Here is a 16,705-nt window from a genome sequence, read left to right as displayed (position 1 = left end):
CAGTCACAATTCCAGCCTCGTGTATCACCAGAGGATTCACAGGAGAAAAACCGTATGAGTGTCCAGAATGTGGGAAATGTTTCAGTCACAATTCCAGCCTCGTGTATCACCAGAGGATTCACAGGAGAAAAACCGTATGAGTGTCCAGAATGTGGGAAATGTTTCAGTGAGAATTCCCACCTTGTCACACACCAGAGGACTCATACAGGAGAAAAGCCATATGAGTGTCCAGATTGTGGGAAATATTTCAGTCAGAATTCTCATCTAACATCACACCGGAGGACTCACACAGGAGAAAAACCGTATGAGTGTCCAGAATGTTGGAAATGTTTCAGTGAGAATTCCCGCCTTGTCAAACACCAGAAGACTCACACAGGAGAAAAACCATATGAGTATCCAGAATGTGGGAAATGTTTCAGTCAGAATTCCCATCTAATGTCACACCAGAGGACTCACACAGGAGAAAAACCGTATGAGTGTGCAGAATGTGGGAAATGTTTCAGTCACAATTCCAGCCTCGTGAGTCACCAGAGGACTCACACAGGAGAAAAACCGTATGAGTGTGCAGAATGTGGGAAATGTTTCAGTCACAATTCCAGCCTCGTGAATCACCAGAGGACTCACACAGGAGAAAAACCATATGAGTGTCCAGAATGTGGGAAATGTTTCAGTCACAATTCCAGCCTTGTGAATCACCAGAGGATTCACACAGGAGACAAACCATATGAGTGTCCAGATTGTGGGAAACGTTTCAGTCATAATTCCCACCTTGTGAATCACCAGAGGACTCACACAGGAGAAAAACCTTATTAGTGTCCAGAGTGTGGGAAATTTTTCAGTTATGTTTACAGTCTGATAACACACCAGTTATATTTACATTCTGATAACACACCTGACTCACACAGGAGATAAACTGTGTGAGTGTCCAGATTGTGGGGAAAGTTTCAGTAAGAATTCCTGCCTGGTGACACACCAGAGGACTCACAGCCTTGATGAAGGCTTACTACCTGCTTCTGTTGATCAGCAGAATGTTCATGATACAGTGGTACCTCGGTACTCGAACGCTTTGGTTCTCGTACATTTCGGATACCGAACAAAATTTTCGGCAAAAATTTGCTTCGGTATCTGAACAAAAATTCGGATACCGAACAGCCACAGAAAATTTTGTTTATTATCCGAAATGAGGGGACGGGGTGAGAAGGAATGGGAGTCGGAATCCGACACGCCCATCCTGGCCGTCCACTAAACAGCCTCCCAGTCGTGCTCCAAGCTGTAGGAAGGGGGGGGGCTGCAATACCGGCAGTTTCGTGGGGCCTCCTTTTCTCAGTGGTTTGTCTTGTTCCCTTTGAGCAGCTACACCAACTTTCTCCTTCCTGATGGCGACGGCGGCGGCTTTCCTTCGAGCAGCAGCACCACCGGGAACGTCAGGGGCTTCCCTTTCTCATGTCACGTTCCTGGCGCTGCTGCTGCTCGAAGGGAAGCCGCCGCCATCGCCACCGCCGGGAAGGAGAAAGTTGGTGTAACTGCTTAAAGGGAAGAAGACGAACCACTGAGGAAAGGAGCCCCCCCCCCGAAACTGCCGGTATTGCAGCTGCCCCCACCCTTACTACAGCTTGGAGTGCTTAGACCTCAGATCTTTATACCCATAGGAAATAAAGGAAATAGGCGCTGGAAACCAATTAAACCCATTTCCATTATTTCCTATGGGATAAATTAATTCGGTACTCGACCAAATCGGTTCTCGACCACACTTCTGGAACGAATTGTGGTCGAGAACCGAGGTACCACTGTATTTCCTTTTGCAAATGTGTTCAATTCTTCAAAAAGGCTTTTGGGTTGTTGTTTTTTAAAAAATATTGATTATTTAATTCCCACAATTGGAGTTTCCACCTTCTTCCTTGGTAACCTCCAGATTTTGAGTTCCAGAATTTCCCAGTCACCATACAAGTAGGTATTAGTGTTATGGGGCCTATCAATTATGGTTTTATGTTGCAATCATCATTTAATGAGATTGCTTTGCTCAATTACCCCCACCCCTTCTCTTCCTGATAAAGCTGTTCAATTAATATATGAATTACAGTAGTACTTCATGATACGAACTAAGTTGGTTCCAGGAGGAGGTTCGTAAGGTGAAAAGTTCGTAAGATGAAACAATGTTTCCCATAGGAATCAATGTAAAGGCAAATAATGCGTGCAAATCCTTCAGGAAAATCCCAAACTTTAGAAGGGAGGCGAACAGAGGGCAGGGAGGAGCAGCTAAAGGGGGCGGGTGGAAAAAGCAAGGGTAGGCTAAAGGGTGAGAGGGAAGGAAGAAAGGCAAGGGGGGCGCCCCTCCCTTTTCTTTCTTCAAAAGACACTCTTTCAGTGCCTGCAAGCACGCTATTTTCTGCAAAGTCTTTCCTCCTCCAAGCCACCCCTCCCTTTTCTTTCTTCAAAAGACACTTTTTCAGTGCCTGCAAGCACACTATTCTCTGCAAAGTCTTTCCTTCTCCAAGCCGCCCCTCCTTTTTCTTTCTTCAAAAGACACCCTTTCAGTGCCTCTGCAAGCACGCTGTTCTCTGCAAAGTCTTTCCTCCTCCAAGCTGCCCCTCCCTTTCCTTTCTTCAAAAGACACCCTTTCAGTGCCTGCAAGCACGCTGTTCTCCTAGTTTTTAAAATGCAGTCTTTCCCCCTCCAAGCCACCGCTCCCTTTTCTTTCTTCAAAAAAAGGGGGGGGGAAAGAAACCCCTTCATCCCAGCAGCAGCGGCTTGGATTCGTAAGGTGAAAATAGTTCGGAAGAAGAGGCAAAAAAATCTTAAACACCGGGTTCGTATCTTGAAAAGTTTGTTAGAAGAGGCGTTCGTAAGATGAGGTACCACTGAATTAAGCGGAACACTGGCTGCCTTAGGATTGGAGGCATAGCCGAAGCCCAGGCTTGTATTCCAAAGTCCTCCTCTTCCTCAACCCTTTGATCCCCTCAGTTCCTTCCCTATTTCACTGGGTCCCCACAGGATTTTTCCCACTGACACTGGGGTCACTGCAGTTCTTAGACCTGACTCCCATCCCAGCAGGCCTCACAGCCTCCTCTTCCTTACCTCCTAAAGATCACTGAACCTCATTTTGGGAAAAGAGGGAAGGCCATGCATCTCTGAGATGCATGACTGTTGTTGGAGGATCCATCATCTTCATTGTGCTGCTGGAACTCATCCCTGGGCCATGCAATGGATTTGTGGAAGCAGCTGCCATTTTGCCATTTGCTTGACCAAAATAAGGGCTGTTTCTGGGTCGTTGACCTTTAGGAAAGTTAAGTTAAGTTTATTGGGAGAAACTACTGCATTTTGTTACCTTAGAACTGTGCAGACTGTTTTTAGAGATTGTGGGCTCACTGAAAATGATGACTGTTTCCAGGAAGTCTTCAAAAGTATAATTTATTCATTTATTTATTGGATTTGTATGCCGCCCCATTAAAATATATTTTAAAAGGAAAATGTTATAAAATAATGTACTGTTGGTATCTAACACTGGATAAATTGTCCATAATGCATAAAGGCACCTAAAGTGAATTTTGAAATGTAAAGAAGAGCATTTTAGCATTTATGGTGGACATGTGACAAGGCAAAGAAACATTACAATAATATACACATCTTACTACAGAAAACTCTTAAAGTGAATAGAAAGATAAACCCTAATAATCATCATCATCATCATCGCAATCCCAGGGGACAGCAGAATTGAGGAGAAGCAGCTAGAGAAATTAGTGAAATACGAAGATCTAAAAATCGAGCTGCAATGACTCTGGCATAAGCCAATGAAAGTGGTCCCAGTGGTACTTGGCACGCTGGGCGCAGTACCAAAGGATCTCAGTGGACATTTAAAAACCATCGGAATTGACAAAATCTCCATCTATCAATTGCAAAAGGCTGCTTTACGGGGATCGGCAAACATAATTTGCCGCTACATCACGCAGTCCTAGGTGCTTAGGAAGTGCCCGACTGGTGATGAAATACGAAATCCAGCATAGTGATCTCGTTTGCTGTGTTGTATTGACATCATAATAATTTATTAGATTTATATGCCGCCCCTCTCCGCAGACCTGGAAATAGTTTTCCTTTATGTTTAAAGAACTTGAAAAAAATTAGAAGCTTGATGTTATATATGATGGCGGCAAGAATATTTTATGCAAAAAACTGGCAGAATATTTTCCGTTGCAAAACCTGATGGAATTAGTAGAGATGGCTAAATTGACTACTTTGATTAAAGAAAAGAACATGATTAATTTTGTTTCTACATGGAAATTGCTTTTGCATGTGAGGTAGGAAAAAAATGAAAAAATGAAACTTTGATTTTGGGTTATTTTCCTTAGATAGATAAGTAAAATATTGAGGTTTTATGTAACTTTTCCGCTGCACCAAAGGGAGTTGAAAACAAAGCAGTATTTTTTCTCCTTTACCCTACACTTTTCTGTCTTCTCCTTTTCTTCCCTTATTTTACCATTATTTTCATTTTTTTTACTTCTGCATTTTGTATTAATAAAATATTTGTGAAAAAACACAAATTCTTAACTTCAAGTGGTTATTATGAAATGTATCTGGAAGTGCTATAGATAGATTATCCAATTTCAGATATGTGATACAAAGAATTACAAATACAAACACCTAAAATATTTATGTGTGGGAAATCCATTGTTTTCAGACTGAAAAATGGCCTATAATAGTTACAGTCATTGTAATTTTAGAACGTTTCCTTATAACAGCTTAACCATCTATGCAGATTCTCAGTCATCCAGGTTATGGTCATCCAAAGATATTTTCCAAAGGGCAACTGGACCTTTTTTTTTTCCTTGAGGATTTTCATTTATCATCTACGGAGCTTCGTCAATTTTGAAGTAACTCCAGTATCTTCTTGGATGAGAAACAAAACATTTTCAAGGCAAAAACCAGTTGTGTTTTGAAAAGCATCTTTGTGACAACAACCTGAATATCACAGCTTGGAGATCCATTTTGTTCATGCACGACTTAGATGAAGAAATTGAAGGGGAACTCATAAAATTTGCAGATGGCAACCAGTTGTGGGTAATAGCCAACGCTTTAAAAGGTAAACCCAAGATCCAGAAGGATCTTGGCAGACTTGAACATTGGGCCCTTTCCAGCAAAATGCAATTCAGCGTTGGGTAAAATAAGGTACAGTATTACACAGGCAATTAAAGCTAAACGTACATCTATAGAAGAGATTTTAGAATAGTAAAATACTATATACAGTACAAGGAGCGGTTGCCGGAACTGGATATATCTAGTCCAGGGATAGGCAAAGTTGGCTCTTCTATGACATGTGGACTTCAACTCCCAGAATTCCCGAGCTAGCATGATTGGCTCAGGAATTCTGGGAGTTGAAGTCCACAAGTCATAGAAGAGGCAACTTTGCCTACCCCTGATCTAGTCTAGGGGCAGGGATAGGTATCCACTGGTGATGTCATGATGATGTCATCAAATTGAGTCGGTGCTTGTCCATGGGCACCCGCCATCTTTTTTTCTTCTGAGCACGTGCAGAAGCTGAGTTTCTGGCACTGCATGCGGTCGGCAACTTGTTTTCGACTTTCTTTTTTTAAAACAAAATTGAATGGAAACATAGAAACATAGAAGACTGACGGCAGAAAAAGACCTCATGGTCCATCTAGTCTGCCCTGATACTATTTCCTGTATTTTATCTTACAATGGATATATGTTTATCCCAGGCATGTTTAAATTCAGTTACTGTGGATTTACCAACCACGTCTGATGGAAGTTTGTTCCAAGGATCTACTACTCTTTCAGTGAAATAATATTTTCTCACGTTGCTTTTGAACTTTCCCCCAACTAACTTCAGATTGTGTCCCCTTGTTCTTGTGTTCACTTTCCTATTAAAAACACTTCCCTCCTGGACCTTATTTAACCCTTGGACATATTTAAATGTTTCGATCATGTCCCCCCTTTTCCTTCTGTCCTCCAGACCAGTGATTTTCAACCTTTTTTGAGCCGCGGCACATTTTTTACATTTACAAAACCATGGGGCACATTGAGGGGGGGGGCCCTAAAAAAAGTTTGGACAAAAAAATTCTCTCTCTCTCTCTTCCTCCCTTTCGCTCTATTTCTCTCTCCCTCCCTCTTTCTCTCCCTTCCTCTTTTCTCTCTCTCTCTCCATCCCTCTTTCTTTCTTCTTTCCTCTTTTTTGCTCTCTTTCTCTCTCCCTCCCTCCCTCTATGTCTTTCTCTCTCCCACCTTCCCTCCCTCCCTCTCTTTCTCTCTCTCTCTTTCTTTCTTTCTCTCTTGCTCTCTCTCTTGCTTGCTTTCTCTCTCATTCTCTTTCTTTTTCTCTTTCTTTCTCTCTCTCTTTCTTTCTCTCTTTCTTTCTTTCTCTCTCTCTCTTGTTTTCTTTCTCGCTCGCTCGCTTGCCTTCTCTCCCTCTTGCTCTTTCTTTCTCTCTCTCTTGTTTTCTTTCTCTCTCTGAGCTTCGCGGCACACCTGACCATGTCTCACGGCACACTAGTGTGCCGCGGCACACTGGTTGAAAAACACTGCTCCAGACTATACAGATTGAGTTCATTAAGTCTTTCCTGATACGTTTTATGCTTAAGACCTTCCACCATTCTTGTAGCCCATCTTTTAAAAAAATATTTTTCTTCTGAGCAAGTGCAGAAGCTGAGTTTCCGGCACTCGTAACATCAGTCACTATCTTGAGGAAGCACACCGGCGAGGTACGTTAGAACCCAACCCTGCGTGGATCCCCTCAACTTTTTTGTCCAAGAAATGGTGCATGGCTGCAAAATAGGAGAAGAGCATTTTCCTTGCCTCCTTCCTGTTTTTATTTGATTTTCCCTCCCAACCTGACAGGAAAAGGAAGTGAGTGGGCGGGGGGAAGGAGATGAGACAGCGAACATTGCTGCCAGCCTTGGATAAGTCTCCAAGATTGGATCTCTCTCTCTGTCTCTCTCTCTCTCTCCCTCTTTCCTCCCCCCTCCCTCTCTCTCTGTCTGTCTCACAGATACACAGAGTTCTTTGGGATCTCAGCAGACATGGTCAAGAAAAAAGGATGGGGAATTTTACTGCACCCTATATTTTCTTTGGGGTCTCAGCACAGATGCCCCTCTCAGGATTGCAAAGCTGAAGGCTGAAAGAGAATAACTTTACTGTCAAGTGAACGTGCATAGGCTTTACACAGTTGAGAATTTTAGGAGCCAAATGCCATAAAAGTATGAAGCTTGAAAACACTGTTAGTCTATGTAAAAAGGATGTTGAGACTCTGTGAAGATTGCAGAGAAGAAGAACAAAGATGATTAGGGGACTGGAGTCATGCATGAAAGAGATGAGAGAGGAAAGTGGAGGAAAAGAGGGGAGTTCCCTCTGTCCCTGCCCCCATGAAAAGAGAAATGAGAAAATGAGGGAGCGAGAGAATGAAAGACAGGAAAGAGAAACATGAGAGAGGAAGGAAGAAAGAGATGAGAAAGAAAGAAAAAGATGAAAAAATGAGTGACAGATGAGAGAGAGAAAGATGAGAGCCAGAGAGAAAAAATATGACTTTAGCAATCGAGTTGTCGAAGCTTGGATCTCATTACCGGACTCAGTAGTGTCAACCCCCAATATTTCTCCCTTCCTAAGAGGTCAGTAAGGGGCGTACATAAGTGCACGAGTGTGCCTTTCGTCCCCTGTCCAATTGTGTCTCCTTATCTCATATCTCATATATCTTTTCTTCCTTTCATATATCTTCTCTATTTTTATATATTTTCTTTATATATAATACTTAATGTCTATTCTCTTCAATATGTATTGTGTATTGGACAAAATAAATAAAATAAAAATTAATAAAGACGAGAAAGAGATGGGGGAAAGAGAGAAAGACACAGAGATACTTGTTTTTTTAAAAAAATAGAAAAATGGCTCTCAATGTTTAACGCTGCAGACCCCTAGGTTAGGCAAACACCATGGGCGCAAAGTGAACCTTGCCATTAAGCGAACATTTGTCCCCTTTGGGCATTTTTAACCAGAAACCAGAGGAAATTGTAGGGGACATTCCCTTCTGAGGACGCTTTCCTTTGGTTTCGTCGTTCGAGCAAGAGGAAAAATGTGTGTGTCTTTTTGGGAGACTTGAAAGAAAAGGTATAAGATAGTCATGGATCAAAGCTATTCCTGTGCCCGGAGGGAGTCGAATACGACTTAATGGCACCGAAGAAAGGACGGTATCCATGACAGTATCTTGCAAACGCTTCAAGGTAGTTCGAGGGTGATTTTCAACCTTATGTCGTTAGATGGCGCCCTACAAAGAAGCAACACTCCGCGCCTAGAAAGCCGAGAATGAGGGAGCATCGCTAGTTACACCGGAAGGTATAGAAAGGAGGCCGAGCTGCAACAAATTGATTGCTAGAGAGGAGGAGGAGGAAGTTCGTCTTCCGGTTCAACCACGGGAGGAGGATGGCATCGGCGGAGCTTCTTGTGCCGTTTGAAGGGTCGAAGCGGTTCCTGGGAGGTGAGTGGAGGGCAGGTCGGAGGAGAAGCCGGGCCTTTTGGTTTCCTCTACGGCCTGGGAGCAGCGAATGGACAAGAATGAAACATGGGGGCTGCTGCTACTGCCCATTCTTTCTCCCCCAAAATGTTTTTATCCTTTTGCTACATGATGTAAAGTTGCTGCCTGTGATTTTCTGCTGGCAGAATTTGGGAGATTTAAAGAAATCTTGACATATTTTTCATGCTTCTTAGCCACCTCACCGCCCTCACCCTTCACGTAACGCTTGAACCCTTGTGGGTTTTTTGACACGTTGTTTTCCTGGCAAGCAGGAGTTTCATGGGCAAAAGGGAGATTTTCATCGGATTTGTTCACCATTTCATCTGTTAGTGACACCACCTTTTAAAATATAGATGTAAACATTTGAGCGAATGCACTTCTGAGTCGTTTTGCAGACTGAAACACACATAATTGTTCACATAAATAAAATTTTAGGAGGGTATTTCTGTGTTAATAGGAACGAATATTCAGTGCATCCAGACAGTATTCAAACCCCTTTCCCTTCTGCCAATTTTTTATGTTGCAGCCTGATTTTACACCTGTTGAAATTCATTTCCCCCCCCATTTAACTACATTCCTAATAAAAACAGAATTTTAGAAATGTCTGTAAATTTATTTTTTTTAAAAGACCTGAAATATCACATTGGCATAAATATTCAGATTCTTCACTCAGTACTTTTTTGGAGCAGCTTTGGGTATGAGGCAATAAGCTTTGCACATCTGGATTGGGGGATTTTCTGCCATTCTTAATAATAATAATAATAATAATAATAATAATAATAATAATAATAATAATAATATAATAATAATAAATAATAATTATAACAACAACAGAGTTGGAAGGAACCTTGGAGTCCAACCCCCTGCTTAGGCAGGAAACCCTACACTACTTCAGACAGACGGTTATCCAATATCTGCTTAAAAACTTCTAGTGTTGGGGCATTCACAATTTCTGAAGGCAAGCTGTTCCACTGATCAACCCTTCTGACTGTCAGGAAAATGCTCCTTAGTTCTAAGTTACTTCTCTCCTTCTTTAGTTTCCCCCCATTGCTTCTTGTTCTACCCTCAGGTGCTTTGGAGAACAGGTTGACTCATTCTTCTTTGTGGCAACCCCCGAGATATTGGAAGACTGCTATCATGTCTCCCCTGGTCCTTCTTTTCATTAAACTAGCCATTACTAGTTCCTGCAACCATTCTTCATATGTTTTATCCTCCAGTCCCCTAATCATCTTTGTTGCTCTTCTTTGCACTTTTTCTAGAATCAATATATTTTTTTGATCGTGGCGACCAAAACTGAATGCAGTATTCCAGGTTTGGCTTTAATAAGGCCTTATAAAGTGGTATTAACACTTCATGTGATCTTGATTCTATCCTTCTATTAATGCAACCTAGAACTGTGTTGGCTTTTTTGGCAGCTTCTGCACACTCCTGGCTCATATTTAAATGGTTGCCCACTAGGACTCCAAGATCCCTCTCACAGTTACTACTGTTGAGCAATGTACCACATATTCTGTACATCTGCATTTTGTTTTTCTTGCCTAAATGTAGAACCTTACTTTTTTCACCATTGAATTTCATTTTGTTAGATAGTGCCCATTGTTCAAGTTTGTCAAGTTCCTTCTGTATTTTGCATCTATCTTTTGGGGTGTTGGCTGTTCCTGCCAGTTTGGTGTCATTTGCAAATTGGATAAGTTCCCCATTTATCCCATCATCCAAGTCATTGATGAAGTTGTTGAAGAGTACTGGGCCTAAAACAGAGCCTTGGGGTAGATATAGTTCCATTGAGCACTACACGTTGAGTGCAGTTAGTTAGCCAGTTTTGAATCCCTCTAGAGGTGTTGTTGTCTATCCCACAGTTTTCTTCTTTATTTAGTAGTAGGTTATGGTATACTTTGTCAAAAGCCTTACTGAAGTCCAAGTAAACCACATTGATAGCATTCACCTGGTCCACTAATTTTGTCTTCCTTGTAAGTCCTCTCAAGCTCAGTGAATTTGGATGGTGACCATGGAAGAAAAGTCATTTTAGATGCCTCCAGAGTTATTCAATATGGCTCAAGTCAGAGCTTTGGCTGGGCCCCTCTAGGATGTTCACAACATTTATTTATTTATCTATTTATTTTTTAGATTTCTATGCCGACCTTCTCAAGGTGACAGAGCAACTCAGGGCTAAGTCACTCCTATGTTGTCTTGGCTATGTCTTTGTCATGTTGAAAAGTGAACCTTCTGTCCGGTGTGATGTCCTCAGTGCTGTGGAATAGGTTTTCTTTTTTCCTTTTTTTAAAATATTCTTTATTAAATATACAATTAAAAAAAGATGAAAGAAAGGAAATGTTAATCAAAACAAAATAGAAAAACGATATCAGTACAAACGAGGTAATGAAGGAGTACAATTTCTATAATGGTGAATAGTAAATACATAATAAAAGTACGTTTAGTTTAGTAGTTTAAAGCTTTCTCATTACATACGTAGGCTTGATTCTTAATAGATTAATCAATTATATTCATCTCTGAATGAATCTTATGTAGTCACTAGTCGTACTTTCTTGTTTTTTGGTTCAGTTTTGGTTCAGGAGAAGAAAGGTAGATTAGAAAGGAGGGGGAAAGGGGAGGGAAGAATGGGGGGGAAAAAGAAAGGTGAAGGTGAAGGAAGCATGAAAAAAAGAAGAAAAGAATGAAACGGTATGGTAAGAGTGAAAAAAAGGAAAGTAAGATAGAAGAAAGGTAGGAGGGAACCAGCGAAAGGCTGGTATATCATTTTCATACGACGTTGAGTCCGCATTTATCGTTGGTACATTATTCCTTTTCTTAGCGTAGTTGAAAACTTCTATTGGTTGGTTTAGGGTTATGAGTGTAAATTCTTCCAGTGTTACATATGGGTTGTATCTTATACCTTGTATTGATTAGGGTGTCTTTTAAAGATTTATCATTCGATAATAAATTATTTTGTTGGGTTATTTCCTTTTTGGATTATTTGAGCAATTTTTTTTCCCCCCTTAGCCATTCATACCATTTGTCCCAGACTTGGTAAAAGACCGTATCATCTCTATTTTGTAGTTCCGTGGTCAGTTTAAACATCTCTGCGTAGTCCATGATTTTAATTAGGAGGTTTAAAATAGTGGGTGTTTGTTCCTGTTTCCAGGATTCTGGAAGAATTTGAATTATAATATAGTAATCATCTTTGGTTTTCATTGAGGGTATCCCTGTATTTTGCTCCATTCAGCTTCCCCCCAAACCAGTAGCTGCTGCTGAAAAACATCCCCACAGCATCAGGCTGCCACCACCATGCTTCACCGTTAGGGTGACATTGGGTAGGTGATGAGCAGTGCCTGGGTTTCTCCAGACATAATGTTTAGAATTGACAGCTCAATTTTGGTTACATCAGACCAGATAATCTTTTTTTAAAAATAATTTTATTTTTTTCTCCTTCAATGCCGATACATATGTTTATATTATTTTTTATAAACCCGAATAAAATAACCTAGATTACTTAAGTGACAGCTCTTAGAAGAGTCCTGGTTGTGCCAAACTTTTCCATTTTACCATTATGGAGTCCTGTGGGCCATTAGGAACCTTTGGTACGGCAGAAATGTTGTAGCTTTCCCCAGATCTGTTTTTGTTTTTAATAAATGTACAGCTATTTCTAAAATTCTGGGGGCCATGAACCAACAACAACCATGGCCAAATTGTATGAATGTGAAGCAGGCATGTTTATTATGGCTTTTAATTATGGTTTATAGTTCAGAGTCTATATTTGATTTCTTATTTACTATTTTTGTATTTTATGCTGTTGTTAGCCGCCCTGAGTCCTTGGGGATTGGGCGGCATTATTATTATTATTATTATTTTTATTTTTATTATTATTTTTATTATTATTATTTTTATTATTATTATTATTATTTATTGGATTTGTATGCCGCCCCTCTCCGTAGACTCGGGGCGGCTAACAACAGTAGTACAAAACAGCATGTAAATCCAATATTAAAACAGCTAAAAAACCCTTATTTGTAAAACCAAACATACAAACAAACAAACAAACATACCATGCATAAATTGTAAAGGCCTAGGGGGAAAGAATATCTCAGTTCCCCCATGCCTGACGGCAGAGGTGGGTTTTAAGGAGCTTACAAAAGGCAAGGAGGGTGGGGGCAATTCTAATCTCCGGGGGGAGTTGGTTCCAGAGGGCTGGGGCCGCCACAGAGAAGGCTCTTCCCCTGGGCCCCGCCAAACGGCATAGAAGTCAAAGGAATGAAAGAAAGAAAGATGTCAATAAGAGCACACGTTTAATTGTTTCTTGTAATGTATACTTTTTTCTTTTTTTCATGTCAATAAGAGCTCTCTGGAAAACTGAGGACAAGCAACATTGGAAAAGAAAGCAAAGCGAGCCGAAAGTCAAAATATTTTCCATTTACTTCAGAAAATCACAAAATTATTCTCTTCCAGCAGTTGAGAGTCAAAGGACAGAAAAGTAGAGTCTGAGAAACTCAAGAACACATTACTTGTATTAAGGGAGATTATATTTTATTCAGAAAAAAGGGAATGCCTTTGGAAATCAGCATGGAGAAAAAAGTCTGTTGGATAGCCATATAGGGCTAACAGTGATGCAAGCCTGGCCCTACGAGGAGAATAAAGCTGGAATTAAAGCACCGGTAAACAAATAATCAAACATCCATTTGAGCTCAAGAATATCAGTTTTGGAGAAGCTGCTATCGTGGGAAAAGTCAAGATTTTAAATCACAATTTATGCACAAGAGTATCCACAGTGTACAAAAGCCATAGCAATGCTCTAAATGTGACAAATGGTTTGATCTGAACACCTCTCTTAGGACAGATGGCCTGTAAGTGCTCTCAATATTGTAAGTACTTTAGCAAGTATAGCAACATCAAGGACTTGCACCAGGGAGAAACTGTAAATGCCCAGTTTGAGGTAAAAATTTCATTAGACATTTCCACCTCATTAGACACCTCAAGATTCACCCCGGGGAGAAGCCCTCTGAATATCCTAACTGTGGATAAATTTTCAGGACAATTCCACCCTGGTAATACACCAGAATACTCCCATGGAAGAGAAACCTTTTGCATGTCTTGAGTGTGGGAAAGGTTTCATTCAAAAATCCAGGCTTGTGAAACACCAAATGTCACACCAGAGAACTCACACAGGAGAAAAGCCGTATGAGTGTCCAGAATGTGAGAAATGTTTCAGTCAGAATTCCAGCCTCGTGAAACACCAGAGGACTCACACAGGAGAAAAACCATATGAGTGTCGAGAATGTGGCAAATGTTTTAGTCAGAATTCCAATCTGGTGTCACACCAGAGGATTCACACAGGAGAAAAACCGTATGAGTGTCCAGAATGTGGCAAATGTTTCAGTCGGAATTCCATTCTGGTGTCACACCAGAGTAATCACACAGGAGAAAAACCGTATGAGTGTCCAGAATGTGGGAAAAGTTTCAGTCAGAATTCCCAACTGGTGTCACACCAGAAGACTCACGTAGGAGAACAACCGTATGAATGTTCAGAATGTGGGAAATGTTTCAGTCATAATTCCCATCTAATGTCACACCAGAGGACTCACACAGGAGAAAAGCCGTATGAGTGTCCAGAATGTGAGAAATGTTTCAGTCAGAATTCCAGCCTCGTGAAACACCAGAGGACTCACACAGGAGAAAAACCATATGAGTGTCGAGAATGTGGCAAATGTTTTAGTCAGAATTCCAATCTGGTGTCACACCAGAGGATTCACACAGGAGAAAAACCGTATGAGTGTCCAGAATGTGGCAAATGTTTCAGTCGGAATTCCATTCTGGTGTCACACCAGAGTAATCACACAGGAGAAAAACCGTATGAGTGTCCAGAATGTGGGAAAAGTTTCAGTCAGAATTCCCAACTGGTGTCACACCAGAAGACTCACGTAGGAGAACAACCGTATGAATGTTCAGAATGTGGGAAATGTTTCAGTCATAATTCCCATCTAATGTCACACCAGAGGACTCACACAGGAGAAAAGCCGTATGAGTGTCCAGAATGTGAGAAATGTTTCAGTCAGAATTCCAGCCTCGTGAAACACCAGAGGACTCACACAGGAGAAAAACCATATGAGTGTCGAGAATGTGGCAAATGTTTCAGTCAGAATTCCAATCTGGTGTCACACCAGAGGATTCACACAGGAGAAAAACCGTATGAGTGTCCAGAATGTGGCAAATGTTTCAGTCGGAATTCCATTCTGGTGTCACACCAGAGGAATCACACAGGAGAAAAACCGTATGAGTGTCCAGAATGTGGGAAAAGTTTCAGTCAGAATTCCCAACTGGTGTCACACCAGAAGACTCACGTAGGAGAACAACCGTATGAATGTTCAGAATGTGGGAAATGTTTCAGTCATAATTCCCATCTAATGTCACACCAGAGGACTCACACAGGAGAAAAACCGTATGAGTGTCCAGAATGTGGGAAATGTTTCAGTGAGAATTCTCATCTAATATCACACCAGAGGACTCACACAGGAGAAAAACCGTATGAGTGTCCAGAATGTGAGAAATGTTTCAGTCACAATTCCCAACTTGTCACACACCAGAGGACTCATACAGGAGAAAAGCCATATGAGTGTCCAGATTGTGGGAAATGTTTCAGTCAGAATTCTCATCTAATATCACACCAGAGGACTCACACAGGAGAAAAACCGTATGAGTGTCCAGAATGTTGGAAATGTTTTAGTGAGATTTCCCACCTTGTCACACACCAGAGGACTCATACAGGAGAAAAGCCATATGAGTGTCCAGATTGTGGGAAATGTTTCAGTCAGAATTCTCATCTAATATCACACCAGAGGACTCACACAGGAGAAAAACCGTATGAGTGTCCAGAATGTTGGAAATGTTTTAGTGAGATTTCCCAACTTGTCACACACCAGAGGACTCATACAGGAGAAAAGCCGTATGAGTGTCCAGATTGTGGGAAATGTTTCAGTCAGAATTCCCATCTAATGTCACACCAGAGGACTCACACAGGAGAAAAACCGTATGAGTGTCCAGAATGTGGGAAATGTTTCAGTCAGAATTCTCACCTTATCAAACACCAGAAGACTCACCCAGGAGAAAAACCGTATGAGTGTCCAGAATGTGGGAAATGTTTTAGTCACAATTCCAGCCTCTTGAATCACCAGAGGACTCACACAGGAGAAAAACCGTATGAGTGTCAAGAATGTGGCAAATGTTTCAGTCACAATTCCAGCCTCGTGAATCACCAGAGGACTCACAGGAGAAAAACCGTATCAGTGTCCAGAATGTGATTAATGTTTCAGTCAGTATTCCAATCTGGTGTCATACCGGAGGATTCACACAGGAGACAAACTATATGAGTGTCCAGATTGTGGGAAACGTTTCAGTTATAATTCCCATCTAATGTCACACCAGAGGACTCACACAGGAGAAAAACCGTATTAGTGTCCAGAGTGTGGGAAATTTTTCAGTTATGTTTACAGTCTGATAACACACCAGTTATATTTACATTCTGATAACACACCGGAGATAAACTGTGTGAGTGTCCAGATTGTGGGAAACGTTTCAGTAAGAATTCCTGCTTGGTGACACACCAGAGGACTCACAGCCTTGATGAAGGCTTACTACCTGCGTCTGTTGATCAGCAGAATGTTCATGATATTTCCTTTTGCAAATGTGTTCAATTCTTCAAAAAGGCTTTTGGGTTGTTGTTTTTTTAAAATATTGATTATTTAATTCCCACAATTGGAGTTTCCACCTTCTTCCTTGGTAACCTCCAGATTTTGAGTTCCAGAATTTCCCAGTCACCATACAAGTAGGTATTAGTGTTATGGGGCCTATCAATTATGGTTTTATGTTGCAATCATCATTTAATGAGGTTGCTTTGCTCAATTACCCCCACCCCTTCTTTTCCTGATAAAGCTGTTCAATTAATATATGAATTACAGTAGTACTTCATGATACGAACTTAATTGGTTCCAGGAGGAGGTTCGTAAGGTGAAAAGTTTGTAAGATGAAACAATGTTTCCCATAGGAATCAATGTAAAAGCAAATAATGCATGCAAATCCTTCAGGAAAATCCCAAACTTTAGAAGGGAGGCGAACAGAGGGCAGGGAGGAGCAGCTAAAGGGGGCGGGTGGAAGAAGCAAGGCTAGGCTAAAGGGTGAGAGGGAAGGAAGAAAGGCAAGGGGGGGCGC

At 41.2% G+C, this 16,705-nt stretch overlaps 1 protein-coding gene and 1 pseudogene across 1 annotated transcript in view; both read left to right on the top strand.

The window, feature by feature from the left end:
• Nucleotides 1–16,705, top strand: part of LOC139159984 (uncharacterized) — a 41,802-nt gene that overhangs the window by 9,911 nt on the left and 15,186 nt on the right. The window contains 2 exon segments of the mRNA XM_070737472.1: nucleotides 13,600–13,646; nucleotides 13,678–15,783. Of these exon segments, the coding sequence (XP_070593573.1) occupies nucleotides 13,600–13,646; nucleotides 13,678–15,783 (2,153 nt within the window).
• Nucleotides 55–10,264, top strand: LOC139163225 (zinc finger protein 180-like; annotated as a pseudogene).

Source organism: Erythrolamprus reginae, chromosome 2 (genome assembly GCF_031021105.1).
Source record: "Erythrolamprus reginae isolate rEryReg1 chromosome 2, rEryReg1.hap1, whole genome shotgun sequence".
Taxonomy (NCBI): domain Eukaryota; kingdom Metazoa; phylum Chordata; class Lepidosauria; order Squamata; family Dipsadidae; genus Erythrolamprus; species Erythrolamprus reginae.
Note: the sequence above shows the minus strand (reverse complement) of the source record. Positions and strands in the feature narration are given on the sequence as shown.